Source organism: Oreochromis niloticus, linkage group LG10 (genome assembly GCF_001858045.2).
Source record: "Oreochromis niloticus isolate F11D_XX linkage group LG10, O_niloticus_UMD_NMBU, whole genome shotgun sequence".
NCBI lineage: Eukaryota > Metazoa > Chordata > Actinopteri > Cichliformes > Cichlidae > Oreochromis > Oreochromis niloticus.
The window spans coordinates 23,482,137-23,500,546 of record NC_031975.2 but is presented as its reverse complement, the minus strand read 5'-3'; the positions used below and the strand labels follow the sequence as shown (position 1 = coordinate 23,500,546).

At 39.8% G+C, this 18,410-nt stretch overlaps 1 protein-coding gene across 10 annotated transcripts in view; it reads left to right on the top strand.

The window, feature by feature from the left end:
- The window catches only part of macroh2a1 (macroH2A.1 histone), a 28,969-nt gene extending 12,908 nt beyond the window's left edge, over positions 1-16,061 (top strand). For 3 of the 10 annotated variants that reach the window (XM_013275142.3, XM_003451445.5, XM_013275141.3), the window contains 4 exons: positions 2,803-2,902; positions 7,047-7,136; positions 12,175-12,349; positions 14,507-16,060. In XM_013275142.3, coding sequence (XP_013130596.1) covers positions 2,803-2,902; positions 7,047-7,136; positions 12,175-12,349; positions 14,507-14,672 — 531 coding nt within the window. In that variant the 3' untranslated portion in view covers positions 14,673-16,060. Of the gene's footprint in view, positions 1-2,802; positions 2,903-4,847; positions 4,939-7,046; positions 7,137-12,174; positions 12,350-14,506 lie in introns of those variants that run through there. The other 7 variants (XM_013275143.3, XR_003221936.1, XM_005456147.4 and 4 more) reach the window with 7 other exon arrangements.
- The last annotated feature ends 2,349 nt before the right edge of the window (positions 16,062-18,410 follow it).

Below are 18,410 nucleotides of genomic sequence, written 5' to 3'. Positions count from 1 at the left end.
ACATATTTTGTGATCCGTTAGCTCCCATTGCTTTGGTCCTGCTGAGCATTAAAAACGGCTTTCTAACCCTTTCGCTGAGCTGAAACCTGAAAGTAAGTTTGCTACAAGTCATAATCAGAACCCCTTCAAAAGATTTTTTTTTTTTTTTTTGAGAATATACTTCAAGATCATAAGACTGTCATCAGATCAGATGCTCATGAAAATCACTGGAGGTTTAAATAAAACAAAACATAAAAGGCACTGAAGTGACACTGTGTGTTAGAGAATGAATGACTCAAGAATGATGCAAAAAGTGCCACCGGTTCCCTTTTTCATTAATTTCACACATTGGGAATTGAAGATAATTGCTGATTTAATATGAATCTGACCCTTGTTCTTACCCTTTGTGCTAACTTTTTTTTTCTTTAATGTGTAGACAAATATTTGAATGAACAGCATTCCTGTTAGGCAACACCAGTCTGACTTTTTTCACCTTTCACTAAAGCTTTTGATACTTTATCATAAATTAAACACTTATTAGTAATGACAGAACAACGTCTGGACACTTTACTTGTATTAGACAGTAGTAGCAGTTAGACCACCACCACCCAGAACCACCGATATGAGGCTGAGTGGATCCATGCTTTTGTTTTTAGGCCTAATGTCACAGCAGAAATCAGGACTTATCAGACCAGGCAACGTTTTTCTAGATTTATCTTGTCCAGTTTTGGTGAGCCAGTTCAAACTGAAGCTTCAGTTTCCTGTTTGTAGCTGACAGGAGGGGCACCTGGTGTGGTCTTCTGCTGCTGTAGCCCATCTACTTCAAGGTTTGATGTGTTGTGAGATGCTCTTCTGCATACCTTAAGTTGTAACAAAAGGGTGTATCTGAGTTACTGTTGCCTTTGTATCGGCTTAAAGCGGTCTTCTCCTATGACCTGGCTTGCTTGATATTTTTTCTTTTTTGGCTATTCTCTGTAAATCATTGTGCAGGAAAATCCCAGTAGATCTGGAAGTCAGCATGCCATATTCAGTGCCTCTTTTAAATCACCTTTCTTTCAACCATTCTGATGCTCGGTTTGAACGTCGGTAGGTCATTTTGACCATATCTTCGTGCAGAGAACAGGTTTACCCAACAAAGTGTCCACTAAGTGTAGAACTCCTTTTTATTTTAAAAATTCTTGAATCATAAAATACTTTCTTACAGTGTTTTAATACAAAAAAAAAAAAAAGAAATGCATTGGGAAAAGAAATTTACTTTAAGGTTTCACCTCAGGCCTCAGTCACACAGACTTGGAGACGAGTCAGTGACAATCTGGCAACGACCGGTTGCGAAGGAAAAATGCACCAGGGAGTTGCTTGGTCTCTCTCCCGGTGTGACCGAGGGTTTAGCTTTCACCTGGCAGTTGGCAGCTCTGCATGCTTTGTTCTGCCCTGTGTATGTTGATGCTAATATGTCATTTCATACTAATTAACTTGACATTTTCTTTCTAGTGAATTAGAATTGATTCTGCCCTGATTTAGCTGCCGTCTTCTGCTACCGCTGATACTTTAAAAGCATAATGACTCTTGGCACCGTGCTTGTGAATCTTTTATGAGCTGTAACAATGAACAAAGAACAATGAAGTGCTTGCATTCCTTGATGATGCATGTAGTGTACTGTAGTGTTTTAGTCAAGGACTAAAAAAATGATTAGATGCTGAAAAATGCTTTCAGCTTTTCATTTGTGGATTGGAAATATTAGACTCGGCAGCAGCAGAGTATTAGTGCTTGATTGTGTAGCTGACCAAAGATTACAGCAGCAGTTATCATCAGTGGATGATAATTAATCAGATGAATGCAATAAACCTCCCACTGACTGTGATAATGAAGTCATTAATAGAAAATCTAGTCTTTTACTCTGTGTGTTTTTTAAGATTCAATTGTTGTAACTGCTATCGTTCTTTCTGATCTTCTTGGCTTCTGTTTTTCTTTGGGACAATCTGGGCCTTTATCAATAACTCTGACTTTCAAATGCTTGTTGCTGAAATATAGTGTCTGGGGAATAGCAGATGACTATTGAATCTTAAGCTGAGAGGTGCTTACTGGATGTCTGTTTGAAATGATAAACATTCAGAGGAATACCTTGACATTTTCAGTTCGTTTTCTGGAAACTGTTGGTCCTGCTACCATGAAATAAAACTTAAAGTCAAGTCAACAAAGAAGCAAATTTATCTTGTTCAGTTAATGCAGCGGGATTCTCCTTTGTACTCTACACAGATTATTGCAAGACATGTAGGAGTTGGAAGCCTTGTGGGACACCACGGGACGTTCTACTAATATAAGCTTGTTTTAAAATGCGTTCAATAAACATAAGTCATTGCATTTAAATGTAGAGTACCATAGGCTGCATCTCCTCTTGACAAAATACTTTTTTTTTTTTTTATAGCAATAGTAAGATTTTAAGTTATTTGTAGTTTTGCGTTGAAAAGTTGCAAATGAAAGCACTTTATCATGTCATCTAAAGGACCAGTGTGCTAATAGTTGGCCTCCAACTAGATACTGTAACATTCAGCTTTAAAGTAGTGTTTAATAAATGCATATAAGGTTTGCAAAATAAATCTTTTTCAGGTGTTTTCTTGCATGCCCTGTGCAAAATTGGCTTTAAATCTAAATTTAGGAAACAAAGTGCACTGTGTCCATTTCTGTAATTGAACAGAAAGTCAAGGTATCCCTGCTGAGCTGCAGTGTTACTCTGGTTTTAATGGCTTTGCTTCCTCACCTCTTCCTTCTTGTCCACCTCCTCCTTGGCATGCCTGCTCCCCCCCCTTGCTCTCCGCCTCGCAGCTCAACCTCATCCACAGCGAGGTCAGTAACTTGGCTGGCTTTGACGTGGAGGGGGTCATCAACCCCACCAATGCTGAACTTGAACTTAAAGATGATCTAGGTGAGCTCCTCAACTCCCTGCCCTCCTTCCTTCACCCCTTCTCATCCGCGTGGGCTTAGATATTCAAAATCATTGAAGGTTCAACAGTACAGCTTCTTCTAACTTAAATCCTTACTGTGTTAAAAATACCAAAGTTTCAAGCTTCTTAGAGGGCCTTTTTCCACCCGTTCCATTCTTTCACACTGCGAGCAGCTCGGTTCAGATGGTGGACAGTGGAAGAGATAATTTAGTTTCGGTTTAACAGAAGGTGAAAATCAGGTTTTCAAAATGCTATTTGAAGCACAACCAGTTTGTAGTTTCAACATTAATTGTATTAAACTGTGATTTCTAATCAGCAGGTATTTGCGATGCATTTTTATCTACATTTTCTGTTCCTTAAGACATTTCTATGCTGACGCTGCTGCAAAAAGGCTTTCGTGACGTTCACCCATGGCCATCAGGGAAAAAAAGAAAAGATTTTTATCATTGTTTCCTCTGGGTTGACTGCTTCATTAGCTGTCATTCAAAGGCAGAGCTTCTTTAGTGCTGTAGCTAAAACTTCCCTGCCATAAGATTTGTATGACACCAGCTGTTCTTCTTTGGTTTGGGACAAATTAATACTTTAATATTTTTTTTTCTGCTGACATTAGGTCAACAGTTTCTGAGAAACTTAAGTAACACTGTCTCTTTTCTGCTACATGGAGCAAATGGCTTCTCCTGTACCTCTCTCATACATGCACTTAAGAGAACTGTGGGATAAACTAGCATTTAAAAGTCAATAAAAGTAGATACTCACAATGCACTGAAATGAAACAAGTGCAAACAAATTAGGGAAATAAAATAATATTAATAATCTCATTTTGTTTATTGGTTTCATGGGGAGACGGTGTTTGTGGCAGCAGTCTGAAAACACTGAAGTAATGAAATTTTCTAAATTATATGTAAATGAAATAAATTGTATAATGTTCTATTTAATAGAAATAGAAGATCAGTTATATTAAAACTTAGTAAACGCTAAATGATACATTAGATCTTTTTTTGGGTGTGGGTTTAAATAACTGCGTCTTGTTTTTGTTTATGCTTATAATCTATTTGTTAATGCTCCTGTAAACGTTCCTTAGTAGAGTTATTCGATGCTTGCTGGATGGTCAGCTCCTTGGAAGTAACAGAACTGCTCACAGTGTGAATAAACTATGAGATGCTTTGATTCTTAAAGTAGCCGTTCCGGCTCTTTGACTTGTGAATATAAGAGCAGAAAGGTGGAAATTTTCCTTCAAATCAATAGAAAAGCATGGATAAAATGCCGCTTCTAGGAGAAGAAAGCGATTTCTGTGGAGACTTTCAAGGATTTTCTCAAAGCTCCTCAGAGCAGCGATCCTGCTTGCTCCTCCTGTTGTGTAAATGTGTTGCGGTTCATTCCAGGTTGTCCTCCTTTCAAAGGGCTGCAGGACCTTTTGTAATGCTTGAAGATCACAGTAATGCACTGAAGTAGAGCAAGAGAAAACCCGTCACGAGCCTCTTTTAGGCGCTCCCTTCAGCCTGACTGTGAGGTTGTTCACCTGGAGTGCGATCATAACATTCAGGACTCGGGATGACACAGTTGGATGGATTAAATTCTGCTGCTGGAAACTGTAGGAATAAAAATATTTTGGGGTGTGGTTATATGCCCTGACAATTACACGCTTTTGGATTATTTACTCTATTCTTATTTTATTTTAAGCAAATCTAGCCAACTGTGCAGTCCTGCTTCCTAATTACATACTGTAACATGACCTACCATTTCCTCAGTTGCCTCCTTGTTCCCTGTGATGTCCTCAGCCAATAAGGAGCGTGCTCACTTTCTCTTTTCTTCTTCTCTTTCATTCATTTATTTATTTCTTTTCTTTTTTGCCATCTTATTGCTCCTGGTCACTCACTGTGTTTTTTACCACCATGTTTGTTTGCCTGTCGTTGTTGTTGTCTGTAGTTGCAAGTTGTCCAAGCCGACATTTCCATCGTGGAGAGCGACGCTGTCGTTCACCCGACCAACTCCTCCCTCTATACAGGTGGTGAAGTAGGTAAAGGAACCACTGACACCGCAGACACCACGACTGCCTGTCTGCTCTCCCTCTGCATATCCAGATGGTCAGCGCTGCAGTCTGTGGGCAAACATCACAGCAGCAGCACAGTTTTTATTCTTTAATGAAGCGCTTTTTAGACCACGACCAAGCTCCCTGCTGTTCTTACTGTAAAAGCATAACCACAGAATATATGATCAGAATTGCTCAATGGTTAAAAAGTGAAAAGGGAGGAAAAACCATACTTCATTATCAGTGAAAAATTAACTTGCAGAGGCTTGAAAAGTGCAAGTAAAGACTGTAAGATTAGTGCAATGAGGTACTTGTGGGTAACTGCCAAGATCTGAAAGTTGGCTGCCAAAAAAATGTTCTGCATTCACACGCTATGTTTTCCATAAACCGAAGCCAGTAGGCAAACAAAATGTGGACACTCAACTCAATTGCTTCATGTGAATTTTGGTTTGCATCTCGATTCAGAATGTTTCGAAACTGGTTCCCGTTCGTTCTCATTCTCAAAGCAGTGTAAGTGTAGTTAGCTGGATGACCTCGAGCTCCCACGTCAGCACCAGGGGTCGAAGCACTGTGTGAGGTTTATATGTGTTTGAAAAGCTGAACTGCCACATACTTCAGTGACAGCTTTTCAGAGATGTATCTGGCGCGTAGTGTTATAAGCTTTTTGTAAGCGTGTTCAACAAGCTTTCAGAGTCATATCATATCTTCTGCCTAAATTATTCCTCCTGCTTTGTGAGTCTGGCTCCTTGCCACAAAATCTTAAGCAGACTGCAGTAAATGTTCACGGTCTTGGCTAACTTTCAAATCTTTGCCAGTTTATTATCACATCATCCAGGTATTATTTCCAGCTTGCCTGCAGAATGTGTAATAATTAACCTGGGTAGTGCATATTTTTGCTTTGCGCTCTCTCCAACAACCTTTTATAGTTATTCCCGCCAAAGAATATGTACACAATGTTTATGCTACTCCTAGTGATTCTCTTAGTCCTATAGAGGAACAGAAATGTGATGCACAGGGAGCAGTTGAGTGCATCAAGTAGTGCATACGCACACTTTCTCAGTGTGATCCTAAAACAGTGCTGCTGCTTGTTGTTGCTTTGTTCCACTCGACTGAAACGCAGACAGTCTGGGACTCGCTTCATTTCCTGTGACATTTAACCTCTCTGACTGTGCTGTCAGTTCAGATGGTTAGAAAGAGAGAAAATGTCTAAGACGCTGTTTCCTGAAGCTTCATATTAAAACCCGTGAGGGTTGATTTGTGGCAATTTGGATTAATGACTGAACAAATATTAACTAGCTCTTTACCTACGAGGACCATCACCCTTTGTCTGCTTTTCTTGTAATGACTGTTAAATGATTTGAGGGGCTTTTCTTTAAAATGCTGACTTTTACTCTTACTTCCAGATGTTGGTTTTTTTTCCCCCCCTCTGCCTGTTTTTAATATTGTTGCAGCCAGAGCATTCATTTGTCTGCTTCTGGTGACGTTACATCGCCTCCCCTCTTCTCTCTTTAGCTCTGAGTGCATTTTAAAGTCCTATAAATGTCGTCAGTGAGACATGAATACACATGAAATCAAGTATCATAGTTAAACTTAAATTCCTAGGACTATTTTACTTTAAGTCAGTTCACCAGTGCTGCAAAGCTTTTACATTGTTAACTATAATATTCTCCCACCCCCCACCCACTTTTTTTGTTGCTAGTTTGAGAGTGAAAGAAAATACTCTCCTCACTGCATATAAGCCACTATGGAAGGACAGAGGGAAGTAATTACAGACTGAAGCTTTAATACATTAGTTTAACTCTCAGAATGAGTCATTCTGAAAATGGCAGCTTTGAATCCTTACACTTCATTTGTGAGACTTTCCCAGACTCTTAAAATTAAAGTAACAGGAACATGTATGTTTGATTATAAATGTGAGTGCAGAGATTCAGAGAGAGGCTGGGGGAAATGATTGACAGCATCATTGTCTGTTGTGTGTCTGCCTGCCTGCCTGCCTGTCTGTCTGCATGATCACCAGTCAGCTCTCTTCTTGCCTGCTGTTTTTCTCTCTGCAGTATGTGAGGATGCATTCACCTCAGTCCTCTCTCCCCTTGCAGGCTCTGCTCTGGAGAAAAAGGGGGGTAAAGAGTTCACCGATGCAGTGCAAGAGCTGAAGAAGAAAAACGGCCCTCTGGAGGTGGCTGGTGGTAAGTGCACAGAGGATTATTTTTATTTATTTTTTTGGACAGAAAGTAGAGGTTATATCAGGAGGCCTGAAAGATCTGGCTCGGACTTCGCTGTGGTACTGTAAATAAGACATTAAATCATTCTAGCACCATTATTTTAACACCATATACAGATAAACATGTGGAAATGATAAAAATTTGGCAGAATGTTTTTTCAAATAAACGCTGTGGTATTTTAATGATATAAAAAGATAAATTGCCATAAACACAGGGGTATAAAAACCTGCTACATGATGCTAGGCTGGCAACACAGGTGAACTGAAGCATCATCATCACTGAGTAAGAGGAGTATCAGCTGAACAAGGGGACATTATATATTTTACTTAGAAATAAATACAAGATCCAAATCCAGAAATTCAAAACTAAATGCCTGCTCAATGATGGAATATCCAGATAATCCTAGTGAGTTATTTTAAAAAATTTTTTTTATACGTTTCAGAGGATTTATCGAGCCTGAAAGAGTGACAAAAACTCCTATAATTTCTGGTAATGATTATGAGACCATGTGATGAGCCAGCAGGTTCAGAGTTTAGTTTTCTTTGAAGTCTGAAAAAGTTGCTGATTGGATGAGGTCTACTGCTTTAACCTGCCTACACTAACCTTATCCTCCAATCACATCAGAGTGCTCCTCACACTGTCTTCTTGTAACTGGCTTGTACAGTAACTAGTTATGCTTCTTGAAACTTATAAACTACTCGATTAAAAATTAGAGGAACACTTTTTATTCAGACTGTGGCATCAAGTCATTTAAAAATCTTGGATATTGATCTGGTCAGATAAATGCAGAGGGGTTTGTTGCTGCTTTGGTGTTAACAAGAAATTAACTAAAGGTGCACCACCTCTGGGCGGGCGAGGACATGGACACTCAAATTTGTGAATGCAGTAACTTGAGAACAAAGCGATGTAGGAATTTTAAATTCATACCATAGGTGCTGCCACTAGTGTTAGTGTCACTACTGATATCATGAGGTGATACATGGGCCCTACATAGGTGGCACAGGTAGTCCAACTCCTGACACATCAAAGAGTGCCTTTTCCAGAAGGTTTGCTGCACCTCCCAGCACAGAGAAGCAACAGAGAACGTTGTGCTGCCTGTAACATTCAGCATGACTGGTTTCTGATGGGTCGATGATAGTCTAGGGAGACATATGTATGGAGGGACGCACAGGCTTCTACGGGCTAGGCAACGGCACCCTGACTGCTGTTGGGGATCGGAATGACATCCTTGGACCTATCCGATGCTGTCAGATTGCACCTCAGACTGTCCGGCTCCAGATCCCCCAGGGCCCCATCCATGACATCGTCTCATTAAAAGCATGCCCTGATGTTGTCAAGCAGGCAAACAAACACGTGGGTCCATCCATACAGAGCACCGCTTTGAGTTACCAGAATAAAATTTCAGCAAAATTGACTAACCTGCCAAAATATTTTTTCACTTTGATTTTCGGTGTGTCTTTGAACTCCGCCCCCTGTAGGTTGACAATTTTGATTTCCATCAATCGAAGTGGCATCCATTGATTCACTGAACACACCCAATTCATGATGTCAGCTAAGAAATCCAGCATGATTATTTACTTAATTTTTTTTTTTTTTTTTTTTACCCTGACGGTCTTGTGTGTTTTCAAAGTGTTCCTTTTATTTAGGAATAAAAGGAACAATCTGTTGCTCTCATGCACACTCCGATGAAAAAACAAAACTGTCCATAAAAGAAAAATGACTTTTCTCACCTCACGCGATTAGCTTAAAGTTCTGTTTTAAGTGCTCAATAACAACTCCCACCTTTTCGTTCTTACTTCTTTTTGAAGTATATTGTATATGTCAACTGTTCCTGGGTGTTTTTAACGATGTTAACAAGTTGGATGTAATTTGGTATCCAGAAACATTCTTGATCAGTGTTGTTTCTAGGTTTTTTTTTTTTTGTTTGTTTTTTTTTGTTTTTTTTTCTTTAAATTTTTTTAAATGAAACATTTGGTTTGCTGGAAAGGAAGTATGAGCGTAACACCAAAATGCGCTTCTTCTGCCTCTTTTTGGAAATTGCTTTAACATTCACACACTGTGCATCAGATTTTTCCACACTTTGATCTGATTACATGATTGAAAGGGGTTGGAAAAGTGCATATTGATCCACTCGAGCACCACCCAGCTCATATGACAGTGATGTCAGCGTGTCTAATAAATCTCTCATCTCGCACACCATGCAGAGCAGGGCAGGGTCTTTTTGGCCTTCCAGCTTAAGAAAATGACACCGCAGCCAGGATTAGCTCTTTGGACATGGAAGCCTAGATTTTACACACTTAGACTAATTCATTCTTTGCTTAAAAGCTCAGTGTTGAACTTGAAACCGTGAATCCAGGAACTTTTATTTTTTTTGGTCATGACTGTGATCAAAGACATTTAGCACTGGCACATCACATCTGTTCTTGGCGACTTTAGTCTGCAGCTACAGGGATCGCCCTTCAGAGAGCAATATTATTTTAGTCCTTAAAGATTATTTTATCTTTGTCTGTTCCCTCTTAATGTCCCTCTTATTCTTTCTCCATCTGTCTCTGGTTCTTTCGCTTTATCTCTCTCATTATTCATCACTCACACTCACTTTTTCAAATACTGCCCACCTTCAGCCAAGTTCGCTCAGTATCCTAATCCTGCTTTCTATGCGGAGCTCGTAAATAGATTACCAGGTGACTGAAAACCAAGCCAGCAGAGCCTGACGGGGATTCTGAGATCGGCCCTATGGTCACGCTGACCACACCTGCCTCAGGACAGCTGTCCAAAAGGTTCTCAGTGATGTCTTTTACCAACATTTTTGTCTCTCTGCAAGCAAAGTTCCACATTTTAAGTCCAGGCAGGTACTAAAGTTAATTATTCAAATCCAAGGTTATTCATTTAGTTTAATATTCTGAAATTACGAGTGATTTTTAGGTGGTAATTTCTAAACTTACTGCTGCTGCCTGCATAATAACATAAAATAAAACGTTAGCTGAGTAAGTAAAAGCTAATTGTTTTATTTATACACCAAAGCTCAGAGTGCATGAAATTTCCCTTCATTAGTTTTCTTCGAAGCCTGACTTGCTCTGCTGATTATAGAGGATTTTATAAATGAGCAGCCAAGATTCTGAATTCTGGCTTGAGTAAACAGCAAAACTGATAATTTTACTGATTTACAGTTAGCTCATTAAATCTTTAATATTTACTGTTCTTAGAGGATAAATCGATTCATTTGTAAATACACTCTGCACGAAAAGCAGCAGTGGGTTTATCTATTAACAAGTAGCCAAAACTCGATATTGCTTAATCATCAGTGGCATGAAGCTCCATTGTTGTCCAGCACTATAAAATCGCAGTAATTAGCCACACTCTTGCACATGTTCCTTTGTGACTAATGAAGGAACTTGCCACTGCACTTTATTCACAATTAGTCCCACAGACACCATCCTGCTGCTCTATATGGCCCATTGCAACCCTAAGGCAGCTTGATGGGTCATCCCAGTCCAGCAGAGATGAAACAAATAAAGTCTGATGTCAGTCATGTTTTCAGTGGATGCATATAATAATCAACAAAGTTTCATACAGAACTGATGGATGGATTTTGTAACTTTGTCAGTAAAATTGAACAAAAATTTAGTTTCATCTTTTCAGGAACCATTTGAATTTTCTCTCTAGCACAAAATGGTTGAGGGGTAAGCTAATGTGAAGTGCACGTGGTAAAATCTTTGCGGAGGTGATTCTTTGTCTGTGTTCAGACAGCATTGGCTTGTGAATGTTTAGTGTTGTTGTGGTACACTGAATATCCCCGTAAAGCGTGTTCTTCTCTCCAAAACATCTGAATTTGGTCTCTAGGAGAAATTAAGACAGACAGACCTGGGGTCAATAAAGGGTTAACATGAGTATCAAAATTTAAATGAACAATATGATTAGCCTGGCCATCGACCAGCAGCTGGCACTGTTTTTTATTAGCCTGTAAATGGCAGTATCAGACCCACAGGTACATGCTGGGTTCCTGAAGGTTCTCATCTCTTGCAGCATGTGATGGTGTTCATATTTCAGTGGCAGATTGATTAAAAGACAACGATCATTAGCGTAACCAGATAAGTTCCCTGCACCTAGATGCAGAAAATCCACATAAATGTTGCAGGGCTGGATTTCATCATTGTTCGATCGGCAGGTTATGCGCAGTGCACAAACACCACCACACACACTTCCTCCCACCCAAACCATAAAACAAATTGGACTCGGCAGGCAGTCATGAAAACCATAATCATCATCGTCCTTCGACTTTACCTCACAACCAGATCACACATGCGGCGTGACTGGCTCTCGCTCAGCTGTGTGAAGTCTCTCCGTCCTCTCTGAGCCATCTGGAAATGAACTCGTCCTCAGCTTTGACTTCGGTCCAGTCACACGTTCGCTGTGGGCTAATAAACTCTGACTGGAGGCTTTTGCACTTCACAGAATCAGAGGCTTTGGCTGAGTTACACTTTTTACAGCTGCTGGGTTTGAGGGAAGACTAAGCTAAATGTTAAACAACAGAGTACAGGCGTCTCTCATTTTTCTTTCTCTTACTTTCACTTCATTCCTTTTTCTTCCCCCTCTTTGCTGTTCTTCTTCTTTTTTTTCCGCCTTCTCTGCTGTCTGGAGGAACAATTTCTGCAGCCCACCTCACTGAAATATCCCAGAGATTTTGGACATTTTCCACTAAGCAGTGATCTTTTAGCACCTTTGGCCTCCAAACAACTTGTAGGTTTTGATTTCTGACAAAACTGAGTGAATGAAGCTTTGACATTTGACTGTTCTGACTAAATGAATCTAGGGCTGTGTTTCAAAAAAAGTCTCATCCTTGCAACAAGACTAAAAATGTTGGCATATTGTGCAAGCATAGTATTTATCCTTACTTGTTTCCCAGTTCTTCTCCGCCTGGTGTCTCTATTTCCTCTCCTCTTTCCTTCATAGTGATTAACCATCCTTCCCCCCCCCCCCCCCCCCCCCCCCCCCCTTCTCTCAGCCGTGTTGACTGCTGGCTTTGGCCTGCCTGCTAAGTACGTCATCCACTGTAACAGTCCAGGCTGGGGTTCCGACAAGTGCGAGGAGATGCTGGACAAGACGGTGAAGAACTGCCTCGCTCTGGCAGATGAGAAGAAACTCAAGTCTGTGGCCTTTCCCTCCATCGGGAGTGGAAGGTAAGAAAACACGCAGATGAAAGACAGCTGTAAAAGCAAGACACTCTTAGAAAGTGTAATGTTATCTGGTCCACATCCTGTATATCACCAGTATGCAGTATGATCATCCACTTGAGGACATTTTCACTTTTACTTTTTTTTTTTTTTTTTGTCTCAAGCTAAAAGTGGTTTTTAAAAAAAGGGGGATAATATGGACACTTTGGAAACCCAAAAAATTGTACAGAGTTCTCCTGAAATAACATTCCAGCTGGGAGAAACGTTGTCTCAAATCTCCTTATAACATCTTTGAGTAGCATTCTTGGATCTTCGGCTATAGAAAATATTGTTCATGTTTATGTGCCTACCCATACAGTTTTCCTTCTTTTATTTTGTAACTTAAAATGGGGATTGAGACAAATTCTTTGGCAACAGTGGTGAACACATGCAGCTTGATCCCATAGATAACACTGAGAGCAGCACAATGAGGTCATAGACTGTATATAAAAGATGGAGATGGCCAACATGACATCCTGACTGTATGTGACATTGCATTTTAAGCGTTTTTTTTTTTCCCCCCATAAGACTGAAATCAAACCCGCTTTTAGTGCCAGAAATCTTGTATCCTTCATTTTAGATTTACATACTCGATATTAATTACTCACATTTACTTTACTGAATATTTGACATTGGTTCAAACAAAGGTGTGATTGAAAAGGTAGCACTGCATGTTGTTGCGTCAAAATCAAGCAATAAAGCAACATTTTCCAAAGTAAAATGCTATGTGGCTTCACATTAGTCAATTTTGCACACATTCACATCTGTCTGAGGATAAATTGGCAAAATTTTGGTGATCTCCAAACATCTTATGTCTTAACACACTTGTTGTTTTCTTAAACTCTCTATAAGAGATGAACAGAGGCATCTGGTCTGCATTCTGTCTTTGGCCTGCAGAAGTTGAATCCTGCATAGCAATCAGATTGCATTTTCTGGTCTAAATCCACATCTTTGCATTTTAATAGAAATATATGGTCTTTAATTTTAATGAAAAAATAATAATATGGCCTCATTTAGAGTAGACGGCGATAAAATAGGTTGTGATTTAATCCAGAGTGTATTCCGTGACCAGTTGTCTGTTGGTAGCAGGAAATTCTTTGCAAACTTCTGTGATTTCTTTGATGGTAGTAGTTTGCATGGAATATGCTGACTTGTTTGCAACTCAGTTTTCATTTAGCAGGAGTGAAACTCTGAAAAGTGTGACCCAGGCTGTTCACCTTTTAAAGTAAAAGCTGTGCCTTTTGAAATATGATGTTTGCCGTAGTAAGGCTGCCGAACGTGAACGTCTTCCAAGTTTCACTATGGCTGGGGAAATTAAATTGGCGAATGTTTGTAGACAAGTCTGCGTTTTTCCTGCAAACTACAGGCAACTGCAGCAATCTGCTAAAGCAATCACATGGAGGTTTTTATGGTGCTGCACCTTCTTTGCAACAGATTTAACTCAGCTTCACCCAGAAACCTTCAGCATGTACTCCAAACTGGTCAACGTTTATTTTAACCTCTTCGGATGGTCACACAGTTTAGGCCTGTGTTACTGAGGTCTAAACAAGATAGTTAGCATGAGCTTTAGTTAATCCACAACACCCACTCATCCAAATGTGGCTGCATTCAGTATCTAAGGACCAAAATGCTGACAAGACGACAATTTCAAGACCGATGGGTGATGTTATACTGGCTACGTCTGATTTTTTTTTTTTTAGCTAACGGTGTGTAATTAGCCTGCTAAACTTTTTAGCACTTTTACTTTTGTTCTCATTAGCATTTAGCTTGAAACCTTTTTTTTTTCTCATTTCTTATCTTGATAATCAGCAGCTCAGATTTGATCCTCCCAACCTTTGTTGAGCCACTGGTTGGAAACCAGCGAATAACAGGGGCCAGCCAAAGTTCAGGTTCATGAGGTTTGAACAGCTATAGGAAAAACTTTACCTCGCCATTCACCCTTTTACAGCTTAAAATTGGTGCCTGAGTTGAAAGCAGTAAAACTTGGTTCCAAATTCAATCTATAATATGTGCCTAGTAAATAACTACCTTCATGTGTATCCTTACCACTAACATAATGACAATCTCTGCAGTGTGTGCGTGTGAGACCACATTTCACTAAGTGTGTGTGAACTCTCCCGTCAGGAATGGTTTCCCGAAGCAGACGGCAGCCCAGCTGATCCTCAAGGCCATCTCCAGTTATTTTGTGGCCACCATGTCTTCCACCATCAAGACCGTCTACTTCGTGCTGTTTGACAGCGAGAGCATCGGGATCTACGTGCAAGAAATGGCGAAGCTGGAGACGAGCTAAAAGTACGGAATATTCCCCTCCTTGTTTTTACCTGCAAGGAAAGAAGGCGGCGTTTACTAGTGATCAGTTAATTTTGAAAAGAAGAAGAAGAAAAAGAAATTTTTCTTAAGGCCGGGAACTTGTTTTTGCATTAAGTTTGTAAAATTCCTATATTGTTTTTAATTTCCTATTTACTTGTCACCACTGGCATTTAAATGTAGACGTGCACTGTTCATTCTGCGGTCTTTTAACACACAGTGCCACACAAAACAGATTGAACAAGTGAGAACACTCACTCTAAGATTTAATTTTCAGAACATATACAGTTTAAAAAGATGCTATGAGACATTGCTACACCTCAAGTACAAAAGGCTTCCAGAGAAGGCCGATAAATACGGGTTAATGCATGTAAACACAGTACAGTCAATAAAAACAGCTACCCTCATTCTTTCGTGCTCAGTGACACAGGACACTTAATTGTGTGTTGTATTTTTTTGGTATTAATTCTACATTTTTGGATAATTTCTGTTGGTATCGCACTGTGTAATGAAAAGCGTAAAGAAAAGTTCTGTTTGGTTTGGTCTTTACGAGACCTGTGTTAAAGACTAAAGGAGTGAGTTTTTGTTTTTGTGTTGTGTGTTGCAAATTCCTCTTTTTTTTGCCTTTGATTCCACAGGCAAAAGATGCTTTCGCAGTGTGCTGCAGATGCCTTCAATTTCCAAGAAAAACCTCAATTGGAAAGAGTTTATTGATATGTCTTGACCCTACTATTAAGAGTTTATACTTGCACCTGGAAAAATGTACATTTAAATTCAATAAGTGGAGATTGGAGGTCTTTGCAGAGCAACAATGGGTTATATTGTGTGTTCCTATAAGTGTTTATATAGATGGAGTATTTGTGAAATGTTATAGTAAAATAATGGACTGTAACATAGATTTTTATTTTCTATTTTAATTTTCTGACTGATTCTAAGTGGCACGGTATTTGGAAGGAAAAAAAAATGTAGAAGAGTGTTTTCTTTGTGTGTTTGTCTTTGTTAAGCCATAAAACATACAGTATGTACTCATTCAGAGGCTGTCTTGCTGTTGCTTTTGGTTTTTGGTTCTTTCCATTTAGCCACCACCAGATGGCGCCCTATAATCACAAATTGGACTTTTCCATCTCAGCCATTTTCTTGTGCAGCAGCAGACCTCTTCACACAGACAGCGGTCGATTTGAGGTTGAGGTTGGATTTGAATTGGGACTATTTGAACGTATATGAGGAACCGGACTGTTTTGCTGCATTTAGACTTTTCAACAGTCTAACTTTTTATGGGAAAAAAAAGTAAGGTGCTTTCTAAATAATTGCTACAATTGATGATTGCAAAAGGTCTGTACACACTCCGGTAATAAAATACCTTCAAAAATTCTGAGATCATTTTGTGTTTCATGCAGATCTGTGGGATGCTGCCAGTAACTGTGAGCCTCATGATTAAAAATGCATGTGTGAGCGTGAAGTTTAATTGAAATAGAAGCCTTCGTTGTCCCCTTTGGAAAAGTGTGTGTGTTGGATGTAATAATAAATCCCTCTCCACTGTATTAAAGTGAGCATAATTGTAAGTGTTGCAGAACAAATGGCAAAAAGATGACACGCTACATTTATTTGATTTGACTGAGTGCCACAGTGAAAGCCTCACGAATCTCGGCTCATTGAGCATATGCGTGTCTGTGTTTAAGAGGACCGAATGAGTTTTTCACTGGAAGAAATCCTGAGTAGTTTTAATTTCTCTTCAATTTTAGGGTCGCACGTTTAGGATTGGTTCAAGTTGTGCATGAATCCAAGAGACTTAAAGCAACTGTTTGGCCCTGTTGCTTAGGATGAGTTTGTCATCGTTACTTAACTTTTACTTCCCTACAGATTTTTCACATGAGCTTCTCGCATATCTCCCATTTTCATCAGTGTAAAGTGGAACATAAGGAGGCAAATGTTAAAATAATAATAATACTAATAGAAAACCCAAACTTTTCCAGTTACTCATTGCAATTCAAGTTGTTCAAGTCCAATCAACAGCTTAAAATGGTACAAGTGGTGAACTGCCAGAGGTTAAAAAAAAAAGTTAAGGTTACTCAAAACTGAAAAATAATGTACATTTCAGAATTATACAAAAAGACCTTTTTCATGGAACACAATTTAAAGCTGGAGGTTAATCAAGCCTTGAAAGCTGGTGCTACTAATTCTTACAGGTGTTCCAACTTTTCTGGATTACTTACAACCCCCTCTGTCTGCATGCAAGCAGTGTTGGAAAACACTGTGCAACTGATGCTCACAAGGGTACGGTACCATAGTATTGTACTGCAGAAAGTAGTGTGTTGCAACAAAAATGGTGAAAAAAAGGCAATTAACAATGGAAGAGAGACAGACCATCATAACACTTAAAAATGTCGGTCTTTCCTACAGAGAAATTTGAAAGAAAGTCGAGGTGTCAGTGAGTACGCCTTCCTTCACCATTAAAAGGCACTCAGAAACTGGGGCAGACCCAAAGCCACAACTGAGTCAGAGGACAAGTTTCTGAGAGTTAACAGCTTGCGTGATAGGCGGCTCACAGGACAACAGCTTAATAGTGTTCGTGATAAGCAAGTTTCAGTTTCAACTGTGAAGAGAAGACTTCGAGCTGCAGGTTTGACAGGGCGAGTTGCAGCAAGAAGGCCACTGCTAAGATGTCAGAATAAGACAAATGAAACACTGCCACTGGACTACTGAAGACTGGAAGAGGTATTATGGACTGAGGAATCTAAATTTGAAATCATCACGCAGGATCTTTGCACGCCGTTGAGTAGGTGAAAGGATGGTTCCACAGTGTGTGGCATCCACTGTCAAACATGGATGAGGACGTATGATGGTCTGGGGCTGTTTTGCTGGATCCAGGGTCGGTGACTTGAACAGACTGAGAGACACTCTGAACTAAACTACTACTAGAAAGCTACCACAGCATTCTGCAGCGCCATCCAATACCCTCTGGTATGCACCTAGTTGATCAGGGCTTCATCCTACAGCAGGATAATGACCCAGAACATATGTCTAAGCTATGGCCAGAACTACCTCAGGAAAAAAGAACAAGATGATAAGCTTGAAAACATGGAGTGGCCAGAACAGTCTCCAGACTTAAACCCCATCAGCCGGTTTGGGATGAACTGGACAGAAGAGTGAAAGCGAAGCAACCTACAAGTGCCACACATTCAGATCATCTACCTCCATCTCACCCTATTCCTACCATCCCCTTCCTTCACACTAACTCTCTCCATGTCCTCCTTCACTACATCCATGAACCTTCTCTGTAGTCTTCTTCCCCTATCCCTCCTCTTCATTGCCCTGCATGTCCAAACCATCTTAGCTCAACCTGAGCTGGCCCTCTGAAATACTCATTTCTAATCCTGGTCACTTCCAACAAAAACCTAGTCACTTCAGCCACTCCACCTCAACTTCCAGCTCGGCGTTCTGTCTTTTTGTCACTGAAATAAAAGCAAAATCAAATAATTTCCCCAAACAGTTAAATAATTTATCGGAATCTACTTAAATCCATTTGATACTGTATTTGTATTTGGTGTTTCGAGCAAAAAGCCTCTATGCATACTAATGATACACCATCGTTTTTAAAGTGTGTGTTTTCTGCCGACTTGTTCAACAAGCACCAAACATTTGGAGTCATTTAGAGTTGTGTTACTTGGTGCTTGGTGAATAGGTTTAATATTCACTCTACTTTTTAAACTCCTTTTTTCTC